This window comes from Toxotes jaculatrix, chromosome 1 (assembly GCF_017976425.1).
Source record: "Toxotes jaculatrix isolate fToxJac2 chromosome 1, fToxJac2.pri, whole genome shotgun sequence".
Taxonomy (NCBI): Eukaryota; Metazoa; Chordata; class Actinopteri; family Toxotidae; genus Toxotes; species Toxotes jaculatrix.
Genome location: NC_054394.1, coordinates 18100841 through 18122075, shown reverse-complemented (window position 1 = coordinate 18122075; position 21235 = coordinate 18100841). Strand labels below are relative to the sequence as shown.

General features: G+C 41.5%; 1 protein-coding gene across 1 annotated transcript in view; it reads right to left on the bottom strand.

The window, feature by feature from the left end:
• Positions 1-714: 714 nt before the first annotated feature.
• zfhx3 (zinc finger homeobox 3) overlaps positions 715-21235 on the bottom strand; it is a 140993-nt gene continuing 120472 nt past the window's right edge. The window contains exons 7-11 of the mRNA XM_041042028.1: positions 17766-17902; positions 16991-17191; positions 12902-13025; positions 6838-12372; positions 715-6364 (exon numbers count right to left, since the gene is read on the bottom strand). Of these exons, the coding sequence (XP_040897962.1) occupies positions 4617-6364; positions 6838-12372; positions 12902-13025; positions 16991-17191; positions 17766-17902 (7745 nt within the window). The 3' untranslated portion in view covers positions 715-4616. The remainder of the gene's footprint in view (positions 6365-6837; positions 12373-12901; positions 13026-16990; positions 17192-17765; positions 17903-21235) is intronic.

The window sequence follows — 21235 nt, the reverse complement described above, 5'->3', positions numbered from 1 at the left end:
TCGAAGGAGGAGTAATTCAAGGAAACAAAAAGAAAAACTAAAAGCATAAAAAAACATTGTGGCACCAGAAGTCACAAAAGGAACAGAGAGCTCCAAGTAACAGTTCATCTTTGAAGTTGGAGCAAATGGTTGTTTGGTTGTTAGTTTGGTTGTTAATTTTGGTTAATACGCTTTTTTAGTGTAACTGCCTCTTTAAGAATGACAGCTTTGAGAACCCGTCCCCTCACTCTGTTATTAATTTCTCTTTTTAGATAATGTAATCAACAGAGAGAGGGGTGAGCCGCCATTTGACTGGAGAGCTTTCACTTGTCAACCAGAGACAAGCACAAGGAAATGAAACGGGTAGCAACATGAACTGGGAGAAATGAAGCAAGCATCTCTGTCCATCCTGTCCTGAAATTTGGAAAATGTCCATCAAAGAGCAGAAGCAGAGGCAGAGCTGGAGAAAGAAAGAGACAGACAGAAAGAAGAAAGAGGCAGCTGGAGCCACTTAAGTTCAGTTTCATCTAAGGACTTTCCTCTCTGTGTCAAACATGTCCATTGGTTCCAGAGTCCATTCCCATTACAGTTGTCAGTAATCAAATAAGGAGGTGGTTTTAAAGCTGTTTTGAGCCTGCCTTCGGCTCCCATGCCCAGTTTTGGTGTGCCCACAGCCTCTCATGTCCTCCTAATGAGATCTCCAAAGCTTCCCAGAGTCCTTTTTTTTTCTTTTCATTCCTTCTTCATCTCAAAAACAAAAAAAAGTTGATGTCTTGTTTTAAATATATCTATATCTGTATACAGGTACACGTTCGTTTTCACAGTGGGCAAAAGATGACCTCTACAGCAAAACCTTGTCTTTATCTCTCTCTCTTTGTCAATGTCCATTAAAATCAAGTATCCCAATGTAAGTTAGTGGAACCAATTATCCACAATAACGTTTTGTGCCACAATAAAATATACAGTTATCTGGGGCACAACTTGTAATTTTTTTTCTCCTTTTTGTTTCAACTGCATAAAGCTTTGGCCACATTCAGATACTCAATCAAAGTAAAAACTGCTCAGTGCTTCGGTATCATCATCCTCATTTCTGATCATTAGCGTTAAAATTTGATTTTCTAAATTTCAGTTATTTATAATCCAGCTTTGTGGTTCAGTTTGTTTTGGTGTGTAACATATAAAAAAAAAGAAAAGGCAAAAAAGAAAAAATTGAATTGATGCTGGCTCTTATGAAACACACACACACACACACAAACATACAAACTCACACACAGTCCATGCTGGCTGAATCTAATGTAGAGACCTCAAATTTGTCCTCCACAAAAGAGCCCAAAAGATTACACTTTGGAAATAAGAGAGCAAACAGTATCATTGAGACAATGAATATAAAGAACATTATCACACCATAAAGTGGCCAGGTCATATTTTTGTTTTTGTTTCTTAATTTCAGCAATTCAAATTAAAGCTAGTGTTAATTTATGATAAAAAGTAATATACAGAAACTAAAACACAAATACAAATAGAAAATAACAATACATGTCTGACATTATCTGAAAATTAAAATAAAGCAAACATATTTGAGAAAAACTGTACAACTTAAGATTTTTCCAAAATAAGAAAGTACATATGAACAGTATTTCAGGGAACTGGACTTTAGAGAATTAGCAGGCTTGCAGACCAAATCTATTGACTTTCAACAGCATGCTGTAGTATTAACACCAAATCACATTGCTCTGCAAGACGTAGCACTTTAAACACACTTCTGAGATTGTGCCTTGTTTTCATCAGGGCGAATATATTGGCTATACAATAGTGACCAAAAGTAGTTCTTCACAAATTTAAATATGTCTGGGTTTTGGTTTAAAAAATAAAAATTTTAGTTCATCAGATCATCAGTGGGAGGGAGGGGATACGTATGCACATCCATTTCCATTGCAATAAAATGAAGTGAGTGACTTCTTTGGACATGAAAGCATCCTAACTATTTGAAACCAAGGGACATCTTCAAAAAACCTCCTACTTTTTTCCAGAAATAATGCTTTGGAATGAAGATGTCCCTTTTAAAAACCTGTAAGCTATGTGTGGAAGTGGCACCCTGCAGACCCACGGGACAAGTCACTGGTGGATTTCCCAGGAAGGGGGGCAACGACAACTCAGCAAAACAGCCATCATTTCCCTCTGAGACTAGTTGTATGTTGACTGGCATAAATGTTACTAAACCTATGAGACGCATCAGTACCAGATGTATTATATACATTTTTTGGTAACCACTATTACTTGCTTAACAAGTGAGCAACAACCTTGACTGGATGGAGGGATTTTCAGCAATGTTCCATGCCAGCACAAAATGACATATGGAGGTCACTTTGTTCAGCAACCAATGATGCAAAAATTTACACAACAGTTTACAGTCACTTTAAAAATGAGAAGAAAAAAAAAATAGATTGTGACAATTAAAAGCAATTAAATGAAAGAGGATCAGTCCTTGCTTAAGAAAAATCCATTGTGATATTTGGAATGCACTGTTCTTTACAAACGTTATAGATCATTGGCTTTAAACATTGGTCTGTTCAAAAAGAAAATCGGCAAAATGTCCTTTGGAACATATATTCACAGTCTTCAAAGTTCCGTTTTTGCAACAAGAAAAAAAAAGGTGTTGCAGAGGCAAGAAATTGGTTTATTGTTTGTTTTAGTTAAAGCTTAGCCAAAAGCAAAATGAGCATGCATCTAGGTACTCTTTTTTTCTTTCAAAATTCTACATTAGCAGCAAAACGTATGTCCTTGAAGACCAGACCTTATACATTTTCTTTAAAAAAATGGACATTTGAATGTGACAAAAAAGTCAAACAAAGATTAATAACCTCTATCTTACAAACTGCAATGGCTCTGTAACGGTGCTACTCCACAATGCAAGGACAAGGGCCCTTTTTGGTTTTTGGTATTTACGTAAAAAAGCTACCTGTTTGCTTGCAAAGAAGCAAAGACGGCAACTCTGATGCGTACTCCTTTATCTTTTAAAACTTTGTTTTCTTTCCTCTAAAAACAGCAACAAATTCTCAAGTATAAAGAAGCCTCTTTTCTCATCTTTATGCACCAATGGTGAAAGTGTTTAGTCTTTGGATTTTCTTTTTGTCTTAAAGCGTGAGAATTATTATTAGTATTCTTTTTTTCATTTTCATTTATGACAACAAAAATGTCAAAATGAAAATAAAGACTGTAGCCACACTACATGAAGAACAAAAGACCTGCTTTGTAGTGTACATATCTACAAACACAGGAGAGCAGAGAAAAATAAGTGCGAAGAGAGGAACAAGTAGAGTGAGAAATAGAAGTCAGACAGTGATAAGTGCACAAAGGTAACACAAAATTAAATAAAATAAAACTTTCAATATTTCACCCAGGATCTTTTTTGTCTTGGTTAGCGCAATAGCAACCATACCATAAAATTTAAATAATTCTAAAAGAGGATCCTTCCTTGTCAGGAGGGGCATTTGGGTGAATGTTTCCCAAGAAGTTGAGAATAAGACAGAAATAAAGTTTAGATAAATTACCTGTCCATAAATCTAGTCTATCGGAATGACCAAGACAACATCAAATGAAGCGTCTTAAAGTTGGACAATACAAAAGCTAAATGTACACAAAGTTTTTTTCAACCTACCATACTGTTTAAATTCATTTCCAATGCAACAATCTACTTAACACCAAAAATGTTCATATCTATCATAAATACAGAAGGTTGTTTTTTTTTTCTTTTTTTTAATCAAAACTCTTTTTATCGCCCGTTATTATGTCTGCAATGCTCTCCTTGTCTGGGTATAATGGGATTGCTTGTTTTCCCCCCTTTTGAAAGGATTTCTAATGTCAAAATCAGCAAATCGTTTACCCTTTTTGAATGCCCAGAAACAATGCCTTATTAAAATTTCATTCAACTTAAAACTTTCTAGTATTAAATCAAGTTCTGAAAGAAGAAAAAAATGCTCATCTCCTGTTGGAAACAAAAATTGTAAAACATGGATTTCTGTAACAGAAAAACATCTGTGAGCTGTTGACCTGAGAATAAAATAGACATTACATTATTCTTTTAGTTTTGCAAGCCATTGGTATCTGAATGCTTAAATAGCAAGAAAACTGATAGACTATTCTCCCATACAGTACATACTGGCTTTTTGTGACTGTGCTATTAAGTAGAAATTATTACAAAACAAAGGGACAGCTTGTTGACTCGTGTTTCTTCAAAGGGGTTCTTGGGCCATTTGTCAACTTTGAGGCAGTCCATTGCCATACAGTACAGCATTTCTCTACCATTACCCAAAACATAACTGCAGCGATCTCTTCTATTCTCATATATTAGTATGCATGTATTTCAGCTGAGTAAAACAAAAACAAAAACAAAAACAAAAACAAAAAAAACAAAATGAAAACCAGCATGTTGATATGGGAAAACAATCCACTAACATTTAAATTTTTGGTTACAAGCTTTGGAATTGCAGTTAGTCTTTACACATCTTTTTCTGAAATTGGTTTGTATACTTTTAATGTATTTTTAACATTGCTGCTTTTTATGTTTTTTCCATTTGTGATTTTTTTTGTCTTTTTTTTTAGTGTTTTTTAAATATTGTCCATCACTGAAAGCTCTTTTACAATCTGATGGAGTCTGTTCCTACACTAGCAAGATTACTACTACAACTACTACTGTCTTTGACAAAGCCAGGCTGTTGCGGCTCCTCCGCCGTCCTGCCCAGCCTGTCTGCTGACTTCTGACTGCTGTCAGAGTCAGACTCGTCGGTAAAGACGTCTGTTGGTATCGAGGTCTGAACTCCTGAGGTGCTCAATGAACTTGAGGTAACCGTTGAAGGTGAGGACACTGGAGGAAAAGAGGAGGAAGAAGAGGAGGGACTGGCATTGGGCTTCCCAGCTAAAGCTCTGGAGAAAGGGGCCTGGGGCCAGGGTTTGCTGGCAGCTGTGGTGTTGAGTGGGGTAGAAGAGGAGGAGCACAAGGAAGAGGAGGCAGCAGAGGATGGCATGGTGGCTGATGTTGTTGGCGGGGGAGGGGGGCTGCTGATGGGATGAGTGGCAGACTGCGAGGTAGATGCGGTGTTAGGATTGGGGAAGCAGGCTGAAGAGTGAGGTAATAAACTAGTAGCGTGCTCTTTGGCATTTCTGGCTGATCGCTTGATTGTTCTGTGTTTGTGCAATGCCGATTCCAGGTGTTGACTGAGTGCTTTCTCCCCATCCAACGTAGTGTCACAAGCCAGGCAGTCATAGAGACTTCCAGCCCCTGCACCTACGCCACCGGGGACACGCAGCAACATCTCTTGCAGATTTGCCACAGACTGACCGAAAAAACAGTTAGATTTAAGGTGGGTAATAGCCGCTTCTTCCTTGGTGAAAACTGCTTGACATTTGCGGCATGCCAGTTTATACTGCACCTTGGGGACGATGTACTGGTCTAGATGGGTGTCACCAGCTTTGCCATCCATCTCGTTCTGCTCAGAGGGAACTTTATTATGAGACGAGGAGGAGGAGGAGGAAGAGGAGGAGGAAGTGGGGGGTTCACTATGGGGGTTGCCCTTTTGCTCCTCTGTTTTCACTGGATCTTTGGCAGATTCTTTACGATCCCCCAAGGATTGAGAGGGAACTGGAGTTTGGCTCGCCTTGGGTTGCTGGATCTGCTGAAGCTGCCGCTGCTGCTGCTGAAGTGCCTCCTGCAAGCTCTGCTGATATTGCTGGTAATGCTGCAGCAGGGACCCTGGAGACAGGCCCATCAGTGCTTGTGACAATGCTGGGTTGTAAGGGAAGAGACTTTCCATACCATACATTGGTTGCAGGTAGCCCCCCTGGAGAGCTCCAGGGATCTGTGGGGTGTAATACGGGGAAAAGCCAGGCATGAAGTAGGGCAGGAACTGGTTTGTGAGGAGAGCTGTAGGATCAGATGCCAAAGCAGCCTGCAGTGCCTGAAGCTGGGCAGGGTCTACCACATACTCCATGCCAGGTGTGGGCATAGAGGTGGCAGGTACAGCTGTGTCTGGTTTCTCCTTCTTGGCACTGGCAGCAGAAGTGGAAGGAGCAGGGGTGCTTCCAGTTGATGATGGGGTTGGGGGCTTCTCTACCTTTTCCTTGGGCTTCTCCTTCTCTCTTACCCTCTCGGCATCACGTTCTTTGGGGGGTTCAGGCCGGGAGCCAGACTGGGTAGTTGAGGAACTGGAGTTGGATGTGGAGGTGGGGCTTGAGTGGGAAGCAGATGTGTTGGTCTGGGCTGGGCTGGATGCGGCAAGAGACGATGAGGAGGGAGGCTTGTTGGGCAATCCGGATGTAGGGAGGCTAGGTGAGGGAACACTGGCACCAGGCATGTTCAGGAGGTTTGAAGGTTTTGGAGGAGTTAAAGCTGGAATTTTTTCAAACACAGACAAAAATTTAAGAATTAATAGGCATATTTTTTCATGGATGAACAATTATTTGTTAAAATATTATTCAAATATAACAAAAAAAATATTTCATTATATAGTACACACACAGAAGAGTTAAATGAAAATCAGAATGTGTGAGTCCAACAATAAACCCATGAGGTGCTGGCAATTAAGGTAGATTCTGTACTCTATATATGCCAGTGTAAATGAGAACACAGACTGATCAATGGGAATCGCAATTATTTTAAGAAGAACAAAAATATTGTTCTAGTTTTATACTATTATTACTGGGTTTTACAGTTAAGCACAATATGTGATTACTGCACCTTTCCTGTAGTAATGCCTGATATTTGTTGATTAGTTACTTTTCAATAGAAAAAAAATCCATCTGCAACTTTGCACCTCAGATCTTAGCTATATATCAGTAAAAGAATGCAAAATGATGATGTACCTGAATTAGATGAGTTAAAGCTGGAAAGAGAGGGGCTGCCAACCCCTGGCAAAAGGACAGGTGGGATGCCTTGCAGATTTGGATAGGCTGACTGGAGATTCAGAGCCTGCATTGCAGGGTTATCAAACATCCCCTGCTGCTGCATGGCCTGCTGCTGTGCCAGTCCTAAAACTTCATTGGCCTTCTTAATGCGATCCATCTCTTGCTGGGCCATAAGTTGGCGGACAGTGGCAGGGTCAAAGTATTCTTTTTCTTTATCAATCTGGCTGCCAATGGTATCCTTCACCTTAGAGATGTGTTGCTGGGAGAAAATGTGATCACGAACAGAGAGGCGAGCACTGTACTTGACACCACACAAAGTGCATTCAGTCTTCGGCCCCTCATAGGATGTCTGATTTATTCCGAAGTGCTTGGCCATGTTGAGCTTTGCCTTTTTCTCCTTGGCACGGGCATTTTGAAACCACACCTGAACCACTCTCTTTGGAAGTCCAATTTCATTGCCAAGTACCTCACATTCCAGCATAGTGGGAGTCCTGTAGTCGTTAAAACAGGATTTCAATACTTTCAGCTGGAGGTTGGTCATCTGGGTTCGAAAACGCTTTTGGCCAGGTCGATCCCCACTGTCGATGCTCCTGCTACCTGAGGCTCCAGGACTTGGTGAACAGGGGTCAGCCAGGCTGGACGTCTCACTGTGGTCAATCATATTTTCATTTTCGTAGTCCTTAGCATAAAAGCTTGTTGCAGGGCTTACAAGCCCTGAGGACATCTGGTCATCATTTTCAAGGATGGGGGCTGTGCCTCCAGACTTAGACAGGTAATCACCACTATTCTGGCTGTGCTTTGCATCAGCACTGTCATTATCAGCATTGGCCTCATCACCTGTGGTTGTGTCTGTGATGGCAGTATTCACAGAAGAGCAGTCGTCATTATCCAGTTTGCTCTGATCAAAGCTGAGGTTCACAGAGGACATGGTTGCACTCTCAAAGTCCTCCATTCCCTCAACTTTAATGGATGCAGGGCTCAGTAGAGCCCTGGGAGACAAATCCATGCTTTTGTTCACTGGTGACATGGAGGAGCTTTGTCCGTCACTGTTTGTTGGGGCCAGCTGGGAGTAACTAGATGTCTCTAGAGAGTCCATTTTTATTTGCATACCCTCTTGTTCAGGTAACAACCCAGAGAGAGTTAAATTATATCCAGCACGTTTGGCTTCATGCCAATGACGAGAGCGAATGTGCGCTTCAAGGGCAGTTTTTGCTTTAAAAAGAGCTCGACAAAAAGGGCACCTTCGATGAGCTTGAGCTGGCCCTACTGCTCTAAACTGGCCTTTTCTCTCTCTAGCTCTGGTATTTTGGAACCAGACTTGCACTACTCTCTTTTTTAATCCCACTTCATGAGCAATGTGGTCAAGCATTTTACGTGTAGGATTTGAATCTAATAAATACTTCTGATAAAGGATCTCTAGCTGCTCGGGTGTGATGGTAGTTCTGAGCCGCTTGTCTCTCTGTGGCTCTTCTCCACTGTTTGTGCTGTCGTTCTCTCCTGGGCTAGTGCCAGCTTTCTCCTCTAACTTCCTCTTCAGGGAGTTCATGGTGGACGTGGGGGTGGACGGAGAGGTGGCAGAGCTGCTTGGGATCTGTGGCATTGCCCCAGAGAGTAGCTGACTTGCCAGGAGAGGATTGCTGGGATCAAATAGCATGAAAGACATGTCAATTGGACGGTCAAGGAATTGAGGGTGGATGAATTGATTTTGCACAGAAAGGAAGTGTAATTGCTGGTGTTCCTGCCAGTGCTCAAAGGAGGGGAAGCCAATCTTGCACTGTTCACACTGGTACGGGATCATCTGCTGTGCCAGTTGTTGTGAGGCAGAGGTCAGGTGTGGATTGAGGCTCATGTGAGAGCTTTGCGATGAGGCTTGGCTTGTTTGAGAGGCTGAGGGACCACACTGCTGCTGTTGCTGAGAGAAGGAAGGAGATGAATGCTTGATGGACTTGGAAATAGTTTGAATCTTCTCTTCTCTCTGAGGTCTGTGGTGTTGAGCCTCAGACTGGGGTTGATGCACAATTTCCTGCTTAATAGAGGTTTGGTTTTCTCGTGGATCAGCAGAAATTTCTGGTAACTGCTTGGGCTTCTCATCATAGGGGTTTGAAGTGGATGCTGGTGATGCTTCCTCTTTCTCGGTTGATGGGAGGTGTGAGAACGCTGAAGTGGAGGGTGGAAGTGGGCAGAGACTTGAAGAGGAGGGCATTGGGGTGTGACAGGAAGACCCAGAGGGAGTATAACATTCATGGGAAAAATCCAGTGAATCCTCATTTTGGCTGTCATACTGTCCATCCTCATCTTCATCTTTGTAACACAGCTTCTTTTGGTGTTTTATTAGGTCAAATATACGCTGGAAAACCAGACTGCATTTCTTGCACTGGTAGTTCAGATTTGAGGTGCGAATATAGCGGTCATTTGACAATTCTCGTCTTTCACCATCTTTTCCCCCATCACCCTGGTTTTCATAATTCTTCCTGGCCTTCTGGCGAGCATTTTGGAACCACACAACAATAACACGTGTGGGGAGGCTTAGAAGGTTTGAGAGCTGTTCAAATTCGTCATCTTTAGGGTAAGCATTGGCATCAAAGAAGTCTTGCAGCACTCTTAGCTGGTAGTCAGTAAACCTAGTCCTGGATGACCTCTTACTTCCATACATTTCTTGTTTCTGAGGTTCAGGGGAAGGAGGTTTAGAGTCAATTTTTGTGTCTTCCAAAGTTGTTGTTGGAGGATTATTGAAATTGTATGGTGAGTCTTTGTTGCGCTGGCGCTCTTTAAAAAGAGTGTTTCTGAACCAGTGCTTAATGACTTTTTGTGGAAGCCCTGACTTGTCTGCCATCTCTTTAATTTGGTCCTCATTTGGTGAGTTGTTGATGTCAAAGTATTGTCGCAGGACCCTAAGCTGCTCATCCGTGATGCGTGTTCGTGGCCTCTTATTCTGCTGCTGCTGTAGCATGGCTGGTGTAAGCTGTTGTTGATAGAGCTGGGCGAGGTCTGAGGCCAGACTTGGCTCAACAGATGGCAACTGGGGAGGCAACTGACTGGGCAAAGACTGGAGAGACATAGGCTGCATCATGAGTGGCGAGAAGAGGGGCAAATCCATTGGCATGGGAATTTGTGCCATTGGAACTGGTGGCTGTGGGGTAGGTACAGTTGGAGGTGTGAGTGAGGCAGCAGACACAGGAATATTAGGTGTGGGAGCTCTTTGGGGTGGAGGAGGAGGTGGGGGTGGAGGAGGAGGTGGTGGAGGAGCCGGAGCAGCCTCTGGTGTAGGGGGTCTCAGTGGATAGAGTTTATCATAATGCTCTCTGTATTCTTTGGCAAACCTCTCAAGGGATCGAAATGGAAAGAAAGCCTGGTGGATATGCTCCTGGTGGCTCTTTAGAATCAGTATGTTTGAAAACAGCTTGCCACAGGCTTCACATTCCAGTTTCTCTAATCCCTCAATGGGGTCCACCACTCTTGTTATCCCACCTGGACCACTTGATCCTGTAGGTCCAGCTGTCTTTTTCTGAGCTTTCTGTTTATTTTCATTGTACTGAATTACTAACTCAAACCCAAAATTTTCCAGCAGAGCTTTAGTTGCATTTCCTCGAGCATCTGAAGCAATCCTTGGTGGAGGCAATCCAGTATCGTGGTTTACGTTAATTGAAATATGCTGAATGTCCTTCTTTTCTTTTGGCTTGCTGTCTGTAGAATCTTTGTTAACATATTCCTCATTTTTTTCAGTTGTGTCCTTCTCTCTTTGTATTTCTCTGTCTTTCTCATTCTGAGCAGAGAGAGGTTTCTGCTTTTTTTCAGCCTGCTGGAGGAGAGATGCACTCTGCTGCAGCAATGCCATCTGACCCTGAGCCTGTGAGTGAGGCTGCTGCTGTTGTTGTTGTTGCTGCTGCTGCTGCTGTTGTTGATGTTGCTGCTGAAGATGGTGGTGCATCAATTGCTGCTGTAAGCAACTCTGCTGGGCCTGCTGAGCTGAGTTTTTTAGATCTTCTAGCAGTGAGGAGGTGGAGGATCCTGCGAGGCCAAGTGCTGAATTACTGATGTTGATCTCTGGGTTCAGCTGAAATTCTGCTCCAGGGATGTAGAAAGGGAATAGCAACTGCTGTTGTTGCAGGGGTAGAAGTGCATCAGTTGTCATTGGGAAGTGCTGCAGAAGTGCTGGGTTAAATAGCTGTGACTGTAAAAGAGCAGCCTGCTGCTGGAGCTCTTGCTGAAGCTGAGCTTGAGCTTGAGCTTGAGCCTGAGCCAACTGCTGCTGCTGCTGAAGCTGTTGTTGTTGTTGCCCCCTAGCTGACAGCATGTCTGGATATTTTGTCTTTTTCACCTCATGGTTCTCAGATGGAGAAGAACGGCAGCTCACTGAAGAATTCCCCATACTTTCAATGCAATGAGTCTGACTCATGTGGTTTCCTCCAAGAATACTCTGAGTTGTCTGAGATCCAGAAGAACTGTGGTTGGTCGAGCTAGTAGTTGAGTTAGTTGCTGGGCTTGGACTAGATGTTGAAGTGCTGATGCCAGACCCTCCACCACTTAATCCAGGAGCACTTGCAGAGCTAGTGATCCCTCCTGCCGCTTCAAGTTTGGCTGCCCTTGCTTTGGTCTGGTGTAGAACAGAGCGCATGTGGATCTCCAGAGTAGAACTCTGGCTATATGCCACATTGCAAGTGCTGCATTTGAATGGCTTGTTGTCAGGGCTGCTGGTAGGCTCAGGCTGACCAGTAGTGGACTCCTGAAGAGCCCTCTTCACCTTGTGTAGGTGGGAGACAGAGTTATAGTGAACCAGAAGAATGTTCTTCTGTGTAAAAGACTCTTTGCATACAGTGCACTTGAAAGGACGAGATGGATCCAAGAACTTCTCCATAGTAAAGTTGGGGCCCTTTCTGAATGGCAAAGCACGTTTAGGTTCAGATCCAGAATCTTCCTGCAGTGAGCCAGAGTCACTGCCTGTTGGGCTTTGTTTTTCTTCTGGGTCACTTTCTTCTCCCTCTTTGTCATCTTCTCCCAGACTTCCATGTTCCTCACCAAGGGATGGGTCACCCATTACCATAATGTCACCATTCATCAATAAGCCCCCATAAAGCTGCTGGACATCAGCTTCACTCAGCTCCAGGTGGCTGGTTTCTAAATGTTTCTTCAAGGCCTGTAGTGTTCTGAAGCTTCGTTGGCAAAGGCAGCACATGGTAGCTGCTCTGATCACGTGGTACTGTGAATGAAGCTGTAGTTTCTCCACAGTCTTGAAAGCCAGGCTGCACTGGTTACAGCGGTACTTGTAGACATGGCGATCTGAAACAGGCAACTGTGGCCTTTTGTTGTGAACTTCATTGAAGTGCATCTGGAGGGAGTTGGAGGACTTGAACACTTGATTACAGCCTTTCTTCCAGCACAGGAATCCTGTGGCATCGTCCCTCTCTGATTGTTGATCTTCTAGAGGGGACTTCCGAGCCTCAGCTATTTCTGTAGGAAGTGACACCCCCTTCTCTGGATCAGCATCGGATGCATCTGTGAATAAACAAGCCACAAGAAAAGAGTTATTCATTAGGTGCCTACATTTGCAAAGTAATATTTTCCCACAGTAATGAGGACATTAAAGAATGCATCAAGGTAGCATTCTTAGAAAGGCTGAAAAAAATGAAAAAGCAATGACTAATTACATGACAAGTGAATACCATCATTCACATTTTCTTGTGAGTAAAGGCCTTAGCATAAAAAAAACATTGTCATTACACTGTGAAAAATGTAATGAAACCGTTACAAGACAATTTTTTTGTAAAACAATAAAATACCTGAGTAAAGATTCTTTCTTTCCAGTCCATGCAAAAACAATTACTGACTTAATACACAGTTATGAAGTGATAAAATTTAGTTCAGTTTTATTTATTGTACAGTCATCCATGATTACCCAGTGTGATAATATGCTCATTACAGACCACAAAGGTGAAACTACTGTAATTGACTGATCTTTTAAGAAAAAAATTCAGCAAGATACTCTAAGGTTACCCTGAATTTTCTAACAGAGTCAGACACTAACCAGCTTGCTTCTTTGCATCTTCAGAGTTAGAATTGGCTGTGGCATGAGGGGTGCTCTGGGACTCTCTGTCTGGACTAGATACAGGTATGAACATGCTTGCTGGCAGTACTTCAGTTGTGGTCACCTGGAAAAACAAAGCACAAAGGAATTCTGGTGTTAATCATCTGACTGAGTGACAATGTAATTGTATATTTTAGTTTAAATGATTAAAGGAAAGCTACAGACAAACAAAGATACAAACAAGTGGTTACTAAGAGGGTGGTTAGATAGATCAATAATGTATATTATAACAATGACACTAAGGATCACTGACACAAAACATAAAAAGATCAAGAGCCAATGCTAAGAATTTGACACCTTTAGATGTTACTATTTTCATATGAACTATTTTCACTCAACAAGCACATATGTATGTGTGCATACACACAATCATAACCATACTTTTTACTTTGTTTCACAGCCCCGTGCTTTGTTGTGCACCTGTTTAAGTTCTGCTGCAGCCAATTAGGATGATGGACCTCATGTCATACACTATCTCAGCCGGCTGAAAGCTTTATTAGGGAGGACTAATAAATTGGGAACTAATGAAAAAAAAACTCTTGAAAAATGACTGTAATACAGTAAAAAAAATACTGTAATGAAGGGAGGGAAAGTAGGTAAACTACATCCAGCCATCTAATACTTTTAAAGCTTGATACAGAATTTTCAGTGGTGTAGTTGGGTTATTTAAATAAAAATCATTTTATTTAAGAAGAATAGCTAACAGACAAAACAGCAAAATAAAAAGGAAAGCAATTTAATTGCTAATAAAAATGAATGTGTTTTAAATTTTAAAAAATTGTCATTTTACTTTTTTTAATTCTAACATTTCAAGGATGAATAAATATTGATTGAAGAAGTACAGGGGAACCCTGGTTCTCTGTGCTCTCAAAAGGTTGAAGTCAGTCATGTGTGAACAACAACAACCTCTGTTTATTTCCGCTTAAGCCCTCTTTTTACCCCCAAAACCCTGATAATTAATCAAAATCACTTATTAACATAGCCCTGTTTAACAACAATAATTATCAGCTGAAACTTGGGTGAGGCTGGAAGATGAGGTCCTGTCTTTGTCACCCTCCTTCAATTAACTTCACAAACAGAGTAAAACAGCTTCACTCAACATGCTGCATTTCAATTCACAACTCTCCACCACGTCCCTCGTCTTTTCCTTTTCCTTTGTTTCGCTGCTGAACCTTAATTAGAACATAATTTTGACACTTTGAAGACACTCCACCTTTCACTCTTAGCTTAAAGGCGTATTGGTAGTCCTTTCAAGTAATATCAAATAGAGATGTCTCAAATGAGGGAGACAAAGGGGAAAAATTTTAAGGAATGCATCCCAGTGGGCTTATGGTCTAAGTCACCTCCCCTGTAAATGTGAAGCCGTTGGTTCGAATTTGTGGACAGGGACCTTTATAAAATGTCTTTGCTTCACCTCAGGCTCTGTCTGCATGCTTCCTATCAATCTATACTGTAATTTTCTAATAATAAAAGGGAAATTCTAATCAAAGACAGAAGGAATATAATAGTTATTATATATATACCATTATACCATTATAAAAATTGGATTTGAAGTTGTTGATAAAAATTAAGGCTTCTTTTACTGAAATAAATGTCTGATGTAACTTTTGTTGAGTGCATTGTCAGATCTGTGTGCCTGATAATTTGGTTTATCCAATGTACCATACAGTTTGCTTTCTAATTACTCCTCTAATAGACACATTGAGAACACAGCCAAGAGCACTGTAGCATATCATATAGCCTATAGACCGGATCCAAATGGAGCACAATCATCCTTAAGCTACAGGGGTTTCAAGGTTAAGTAGAACAGTTAACACTTTCCATAACAAAGTACAGGGGAAAAAAAACTTTACTGGAAAACACCCAACCATCTCCTCCTTTGTTTTTGTTACCTCTCTATCTCTTCAAAATGAAAAGTGGAAAATTAATGCAACCAGCATGGAAAGTCACAAAAAAGCAATGATTTACATTACAAAGTGGACTGTTTCTAGACAACTGCTTCATTAGTCGATTAGAGGAAAGAGCAGAGTATCCCAAGGTCACCTTTAATTTGGACCGCCTAATTGGCAAACATAGTTCAAAATGGCTAGCATCCAGCCAGACTCAGAATTAATGAAGCGCAATTATTTTCATTACCCCTATCTTATACAGACAGAAAATGAGACAAAGTGAGAGAGGGAGGACAGGAGGAATGTGTGTACTAATATATACAGTGTGCATATATACACATATCTGCACATGTGTATTGCACTGTACATAGGAGGGAAGGACAATAGGTGGATGAAGAGTGGAAGAGTGAACACATCATTATGCATGCTTGGAAAGAAATAAAAGTCACCTATTTCAGAATTAATTAGGTTCCTCTCCTTAGACGTGTGAAAAGGTACCTTTCCATCTGCATTCACCAGTTATAAAAAGGTGCTGGCTTTAATGTGTGTTATATTACCTCTGTTCTATCACGGTTCTCTTGTAGTGGTTCAGTACATTACTACCTCCTATAAAAGAAATAAATATTCCCGTCTACCATACTAATGTGCTTGCCATTTACTTTCTAGATGGGGGATGAAGATGGCTAGGCAGCAGACAGAGCGATGTTTTATTCGGTGATTGTCCAGCAAGCTATTTAGCTTCACAGGATAGAACAGAACAAAGATTTGCTCAGTGATTTACAAGAAAAGAGGGCAAATAAAATTTTATTTCCCCTTGATAAGCATTAAAGGAAGCAAGGAAAGTACTCTCTCATGGTAGAAAGGGGTGCATCAGTGCATTGCAGCTGATGTAAATCTAACTTCAGGACTTTAGAGTCAATGATCACGTGACTCAAGCTACAAACACTACAAATTTTGCATTTCCTTTCCTGTAAGAATGGACCTGAACGTTGAGACAAAATGGTGTGTTTTGTTTTATACACTGTCTACACATATATGTATTGTTTATATGAAACTTGATTTTGGCCTAATTTGTAGTGAAGCATAGCATTTTCCATTGCTTCTACTTGAATTTCATGAAGTGGTGAAACTGTTCATTAAATTTTGATTAATCTCCGTCACAATTATGTTAACATATTCATAATAAAAGGCTTTGTTTTGACTAGCACACAGGTGATCATAGACATGGCAAGAATGTCAGTGTAGTAATAAATGAACTGGGAGCTCAGAGACCTGCTCATCTTGAAATCATTAAAAAATACAAAAACAGATTATGAGCTCCCCTCCCCAAATGACTGTGATTACAAGAGAGGTGGAAAAAGGCTCCCTGATGATGGGCGCATTAAGACAATGAAAAAAGAGGGGAAAAATATGCATCTTAAAAAGGCCCAATCATTTCCAGCGAGCCAATGGGATCGCCTGCAGCCATTTCACAATTAACAACATTCTTTGTGTTTGATAAAAGGACTGAATGTTGGCAATTTAGAGGAGTGAAGACAGGAATGACAATTATTCACACGGCTAAGGCAGCCACTCCAGGGTGAAGGATTGATTAACAGCGAGTGACTCATCTTCTTGGCATTGCTGAATCCTTACGCTGGTCCTTGACCTGACCCACTGCCTACAATATGACTCGCCATAATGTGTATAAGTAGCAATATGCTGGGCCATTAGAACACAGAGCAGTTTCCACTGGCTGTGGTTTCCTTGCCTCTAACTCAAAATATAAATGACTGTGGAGATAATGACAGACACAGCATGGGACAGAGTGGATAGACAAGTTGGAATCAAAACGTAGATTGGTGATATGTAGAAATACAGCTGACCCAGTTAGCATCTATTGTGCTTCTCCTTCCACAGCATCCCCTGACCTATACACTTTGGATAATGCATTACCTTTCAGTGGTACTACACACCAATCTAATAAAACAAAGGGCAGCTGCAGGTTACCTTGAAATATGCAGGTTGATTAAGAAAGCAAATCAAACACACTGCAGGCTGAGAAAAATAAAAATGAAAATGGACACTTTAACCATACCAACAACTTTTCCAATCACCATGTATACAGTCACATGCAAAAGACACACAACCCAGGACTTACTGTAGCGATAAGCTTATCAACACAGTCAGGCGCCACACTGTGGAGGTGTGTGAGGTGGAACTGCAGGTGGATCTTGTTGTTGAGCATATCCTGGCATAATGGGCAGCGTAACATGGGCTGGACTGAGTGCTGCGTCATCACGTGCATTCTGAGACGATTCAGGTCTGTGTTGGTGAACTTGCAGTAGGGGCACTGGTACATCTGCGCAAAAGTGAAGACAGAAACAGAGAAAAGCGGGGTGGGGGCAGATTTAGTGAGGGTTAATGGGGTGACATGGGTGTGGTGGGTATAGTGGGCCTGTTTGAAGAGGAGCTGTAGATCAGGGGGAAGAGTGGGGCCCCCTTCCCTCAAGCAGGCAGATCCCTCTGATCACAGACAAGTGTGTAATACTGAGCACCACTGAGTCTTGGCACCCACTTCAAAGTGCTCTCATCTGTCAAATACTATATTGATTTTCCACCTTATACACAATTAGCAGTGCAACAGCAGCAGAAAGGCTAAAATAATTTTGAGTAGGTTTGAAATAAAAATCCTGCATAATATAAAAAGGGTCAGCGAGATAACTTGGTAACTAAATAAGTGAAAATAATTAGAAGTACATTTTTACATTTCGTTTTTTTAATTGATGTGTAGGTTTTGGGCTCATAATGAGGGCTCTGTAATTGAGGATGAGATAACCTTTAGCAAGAATCCCCTAATTCAAAGAGTTTGATGAGAGTTTCTTTGAACATTTGAAGGCATCAGTGTTAACAAAATTCTCTGGTTTGTAACTCACCTGCTCCGCAGCGTGCTTCTCAGCTGTCCTGGGACGCTTTGAGGAGAGCGGGCTCTCGGAGGTCTCTGACCGTGAAGAGGGCCTTTTGGAGGGGATTGGGGATTCTGACTGATGCCGTTCCAAGTGGCCGGACAATGCTGAACATACGCACATTCACACAGACACACACAACCAAGAAGGGATAAAGAGAGGAGAGCAGACATGTCAAGACAAGGTGAAGACTTGGCAGCCTGGGAGCAGGTCAGTCAATAACACTGTGGATAAAGGGCTTTGGAATGTCTTTCTTAAATGTGATATAACTGCATTTAATGGGAACTGGGCAAAGAAAGTGTTGTTATCCCACTCATGTCTCCCCATAAAACAAAAAAAATCAAAATACCACACACATTTTACTTGTCTTCCCATGCTGCTGCACAGCCAACATGCTTGTCAGGATATCATACAACACCACAAACAGATAATAAAAATATTAGTTTGCCACAGGGTGCAGCTTTAGGTTTCACACCACATGATATTTTCAGTCCACATGACTTTCTAAACTTGAGACAAGGTACACAAACATCTTGCGACCTCGTCATACAGTAAGTAGGGTAAAGAGAAACTCAACTTGATTCTGTAATTACTGTTCCTCAGATACGCCTTATTTGCAAGAGCTTATGGCTATTTCACATGCATGCAATGTTTGAATGTCAGATAATTTATAGTAATTCCAAGCTATAGTCTTGTGTACAACAGTTACAAAATTCTGTACTGTTAAAATTGTTATACAATATTGTAATACTATCATATTAAGGAGCAAATTTAACACCAAAGCTAACACTCTTACATAAGCTCTTCAGTTACATCCTCTGCATCTAACTACATTTGGTTCCAGTCACAGAAAAAGATCAACAGCAAGAGCTGAGGAGTTTGGTTTTTTTTTTATACCTGACCGGTAGTCACAGTTATGCCTCACCAGAATTTGTATTTAAAAAGAGTGATCAGGCAATTTTAAGGGATCAAGAGAGAAATGTTTTTATTAAGCGGTGCCTACAGTTTAACCCAGCTTGGCAAATTCCTCAGCTCTTTGTTTTCATAAGCAGGTGAATGCCAGTGAAATTCTCTGTTTGACCTGCATTGCTGTAACCGGTTAAGCCTTCCCTAGCGTGTTGTAGTTCTGTGCAAGTGGACTGTGACAAAGAGAAAAATAGGACAGCAAGATGAGAAAGCCTCTTTTCAACCTCTGAGTAAATCTCGATATTTCCTCAAAGCTACGTTGCATACGACAACAAGCTTTCATTTAACTTGACGATTTTCGAGACATAAAAACATGCCATTGGGCTCAAAGATGGTATCAGACTGATGATTAGTCATACCCAAACACATTCACAGGACACAGCCATGCTCTGTGGAAATGAAAAAAAAAACAAAAAAAAGGGCTACAGTCACTGTCGGGTGGCTGCCAATCTTTAAATACACTCCAATTCAGTATAGTTACCTCAAGTGTTTCACTAGTTAACACACTGAATCACACTGCTAATCCTTTTAATGCAAACAACACTAATATTAACAAAAAAGCATGTGTTTTCTTCTCCATATCTGCAGAGCATGGCCTCACACGAGCTGCTGCAAACCAATTTGAGCCTACTCCACTTTATAAAGAAAAAGAGAAACTAGAGGTGGCACACAGGCATCACAGTTGAGCACTCCGTTAAGCACTGGTTCACAGAGGAGCTAAATCTACACAGAGCCAGCATGGGGGAGCTGCAGTAGCACCACGCTTTGTCACCAGTGGAAAGAATTCACTGTGAAACTTAAGGAGGTGTCTTGCAACCCCCTAACAAGCCCATAAAGAGTTAAATTTGGCCTGATTTGTACAGTCCTGGAAGGGCAAATTGAGAACAGAGGGCACTGGTAAAGGAGGGGTGGTTTTGGTGGGGGGTCAGGTTAAGCGGGGCTGACCACGCTCCTGCTCCAGACATTAAAATGTCAGCTCCAATCAGGACGAGGGCAGTTGAGCTGATTACCCAGTGGGGGACCTGGCTTTGGACAGAGCAGCCTGCGAGATCTCCCAGAGACACCGGGATCAGCCAGGGAGGCCCTATTAGGGTCCAGTCACAGTCAATCCTATTAAACACATCCGCCAATAAACAAAGAGAATGTTAAACAAAAGGAACCTCCCATTCCCTGACATTAACCTCTCAGTCATGACACTGTCCTCAACAATTCCTCCTCAACTCCACTTCAGTTCACATCTACTTCCCCTGAACTCATCTCTTGAGGAAAACAAGGACGGTCATCTGTGGTCACCTTCACATTTCGACAGTCTTGTTGGTCTTGTGATTCTTTACACTATATAGGAAAACCATGCTGATATGTATTCACTCTAGGGTTTTGGGCCCTAATTCCATTTCATAATCATAATGCCTTGCTCACTCTATTTCCTGTTGCACTGTGCATCACAGTTAGGAAACACAATCTCTACTTCTACTAGACCTTTCCTTTCTCTTTCAGCAGCTCATTATTACAATGGGCAGCTATTTGATTTCTTATCACAATTTTAACAGCTGCACAAGAAAGGGGAGGAAAACTAACTGTTCTCTAAGTCATGTGGAAAGGACAGAGGAGAGCAAAGCAGCCAAATAGTAGCATCTGTTAAAACTATTAATATCAGATCAAATCTCACATTTTTAAACACCTGCTTTTTATTGGAAAGAAAATAAAAATCTCAGCTGCACTTAATTTGTGATAGGAAGGAAAGAAACAGAACTTCTCTTAGAAGTTGAACTTATGTGTAACTTTCGTTTACTGAGAAGTGTGTAAGTAACAAAGAGGTAAAGTCTAAAGAGGAAATTCTTCCACTTTTCATGTGAACATAAGAGTGGGTGACACAGGGCTTGTGCAGCAGCTATAAAGTACATATATACAGTACATAAAGTAAGCATGGTCTAAGTAGACACAAGTATCCCCTCAGCCTCATGATTAAGAGGATAAACATAATTGATTATAAGTATATTCCACTTCCACAATTACTCAATTAGCACCAGAGAGGTGAAACAAGTGGCTGTTTATGCTAAGGCACAGGAGAGCTGCTGTAGAAGGGTCCAACCCAGCTTTCTAGCTCAGGGTGTTTTAAGTTTGTGTGTGTATGTGTGTGAGAGAGAGAGAGAGAAAGTGAGAGAGAGGGGGACAGATGGAGGGCTGGGGAGGCTTACTCAGACCTAGTCTTTCTCGTCACGGCCAATTAGGACTCCATAAATCTGATCAATCGCCGTCTCTTGAGATTCCTACACCCTGACACCATCAGCGGCACTGTGACTAACATCCAACTACTGTATCCTGTTTTACTTTGTCAACAGTAATGAAAGAAATGACCGAAACATTGAAAAGCTGTAGGATGAAATAGAGATAAAAACTTTTTTTGTCATTACGTACAGTCTAACATGGCAGATTGGACACTGGTGTCAGAGCATGGATGCACAATCACGAGA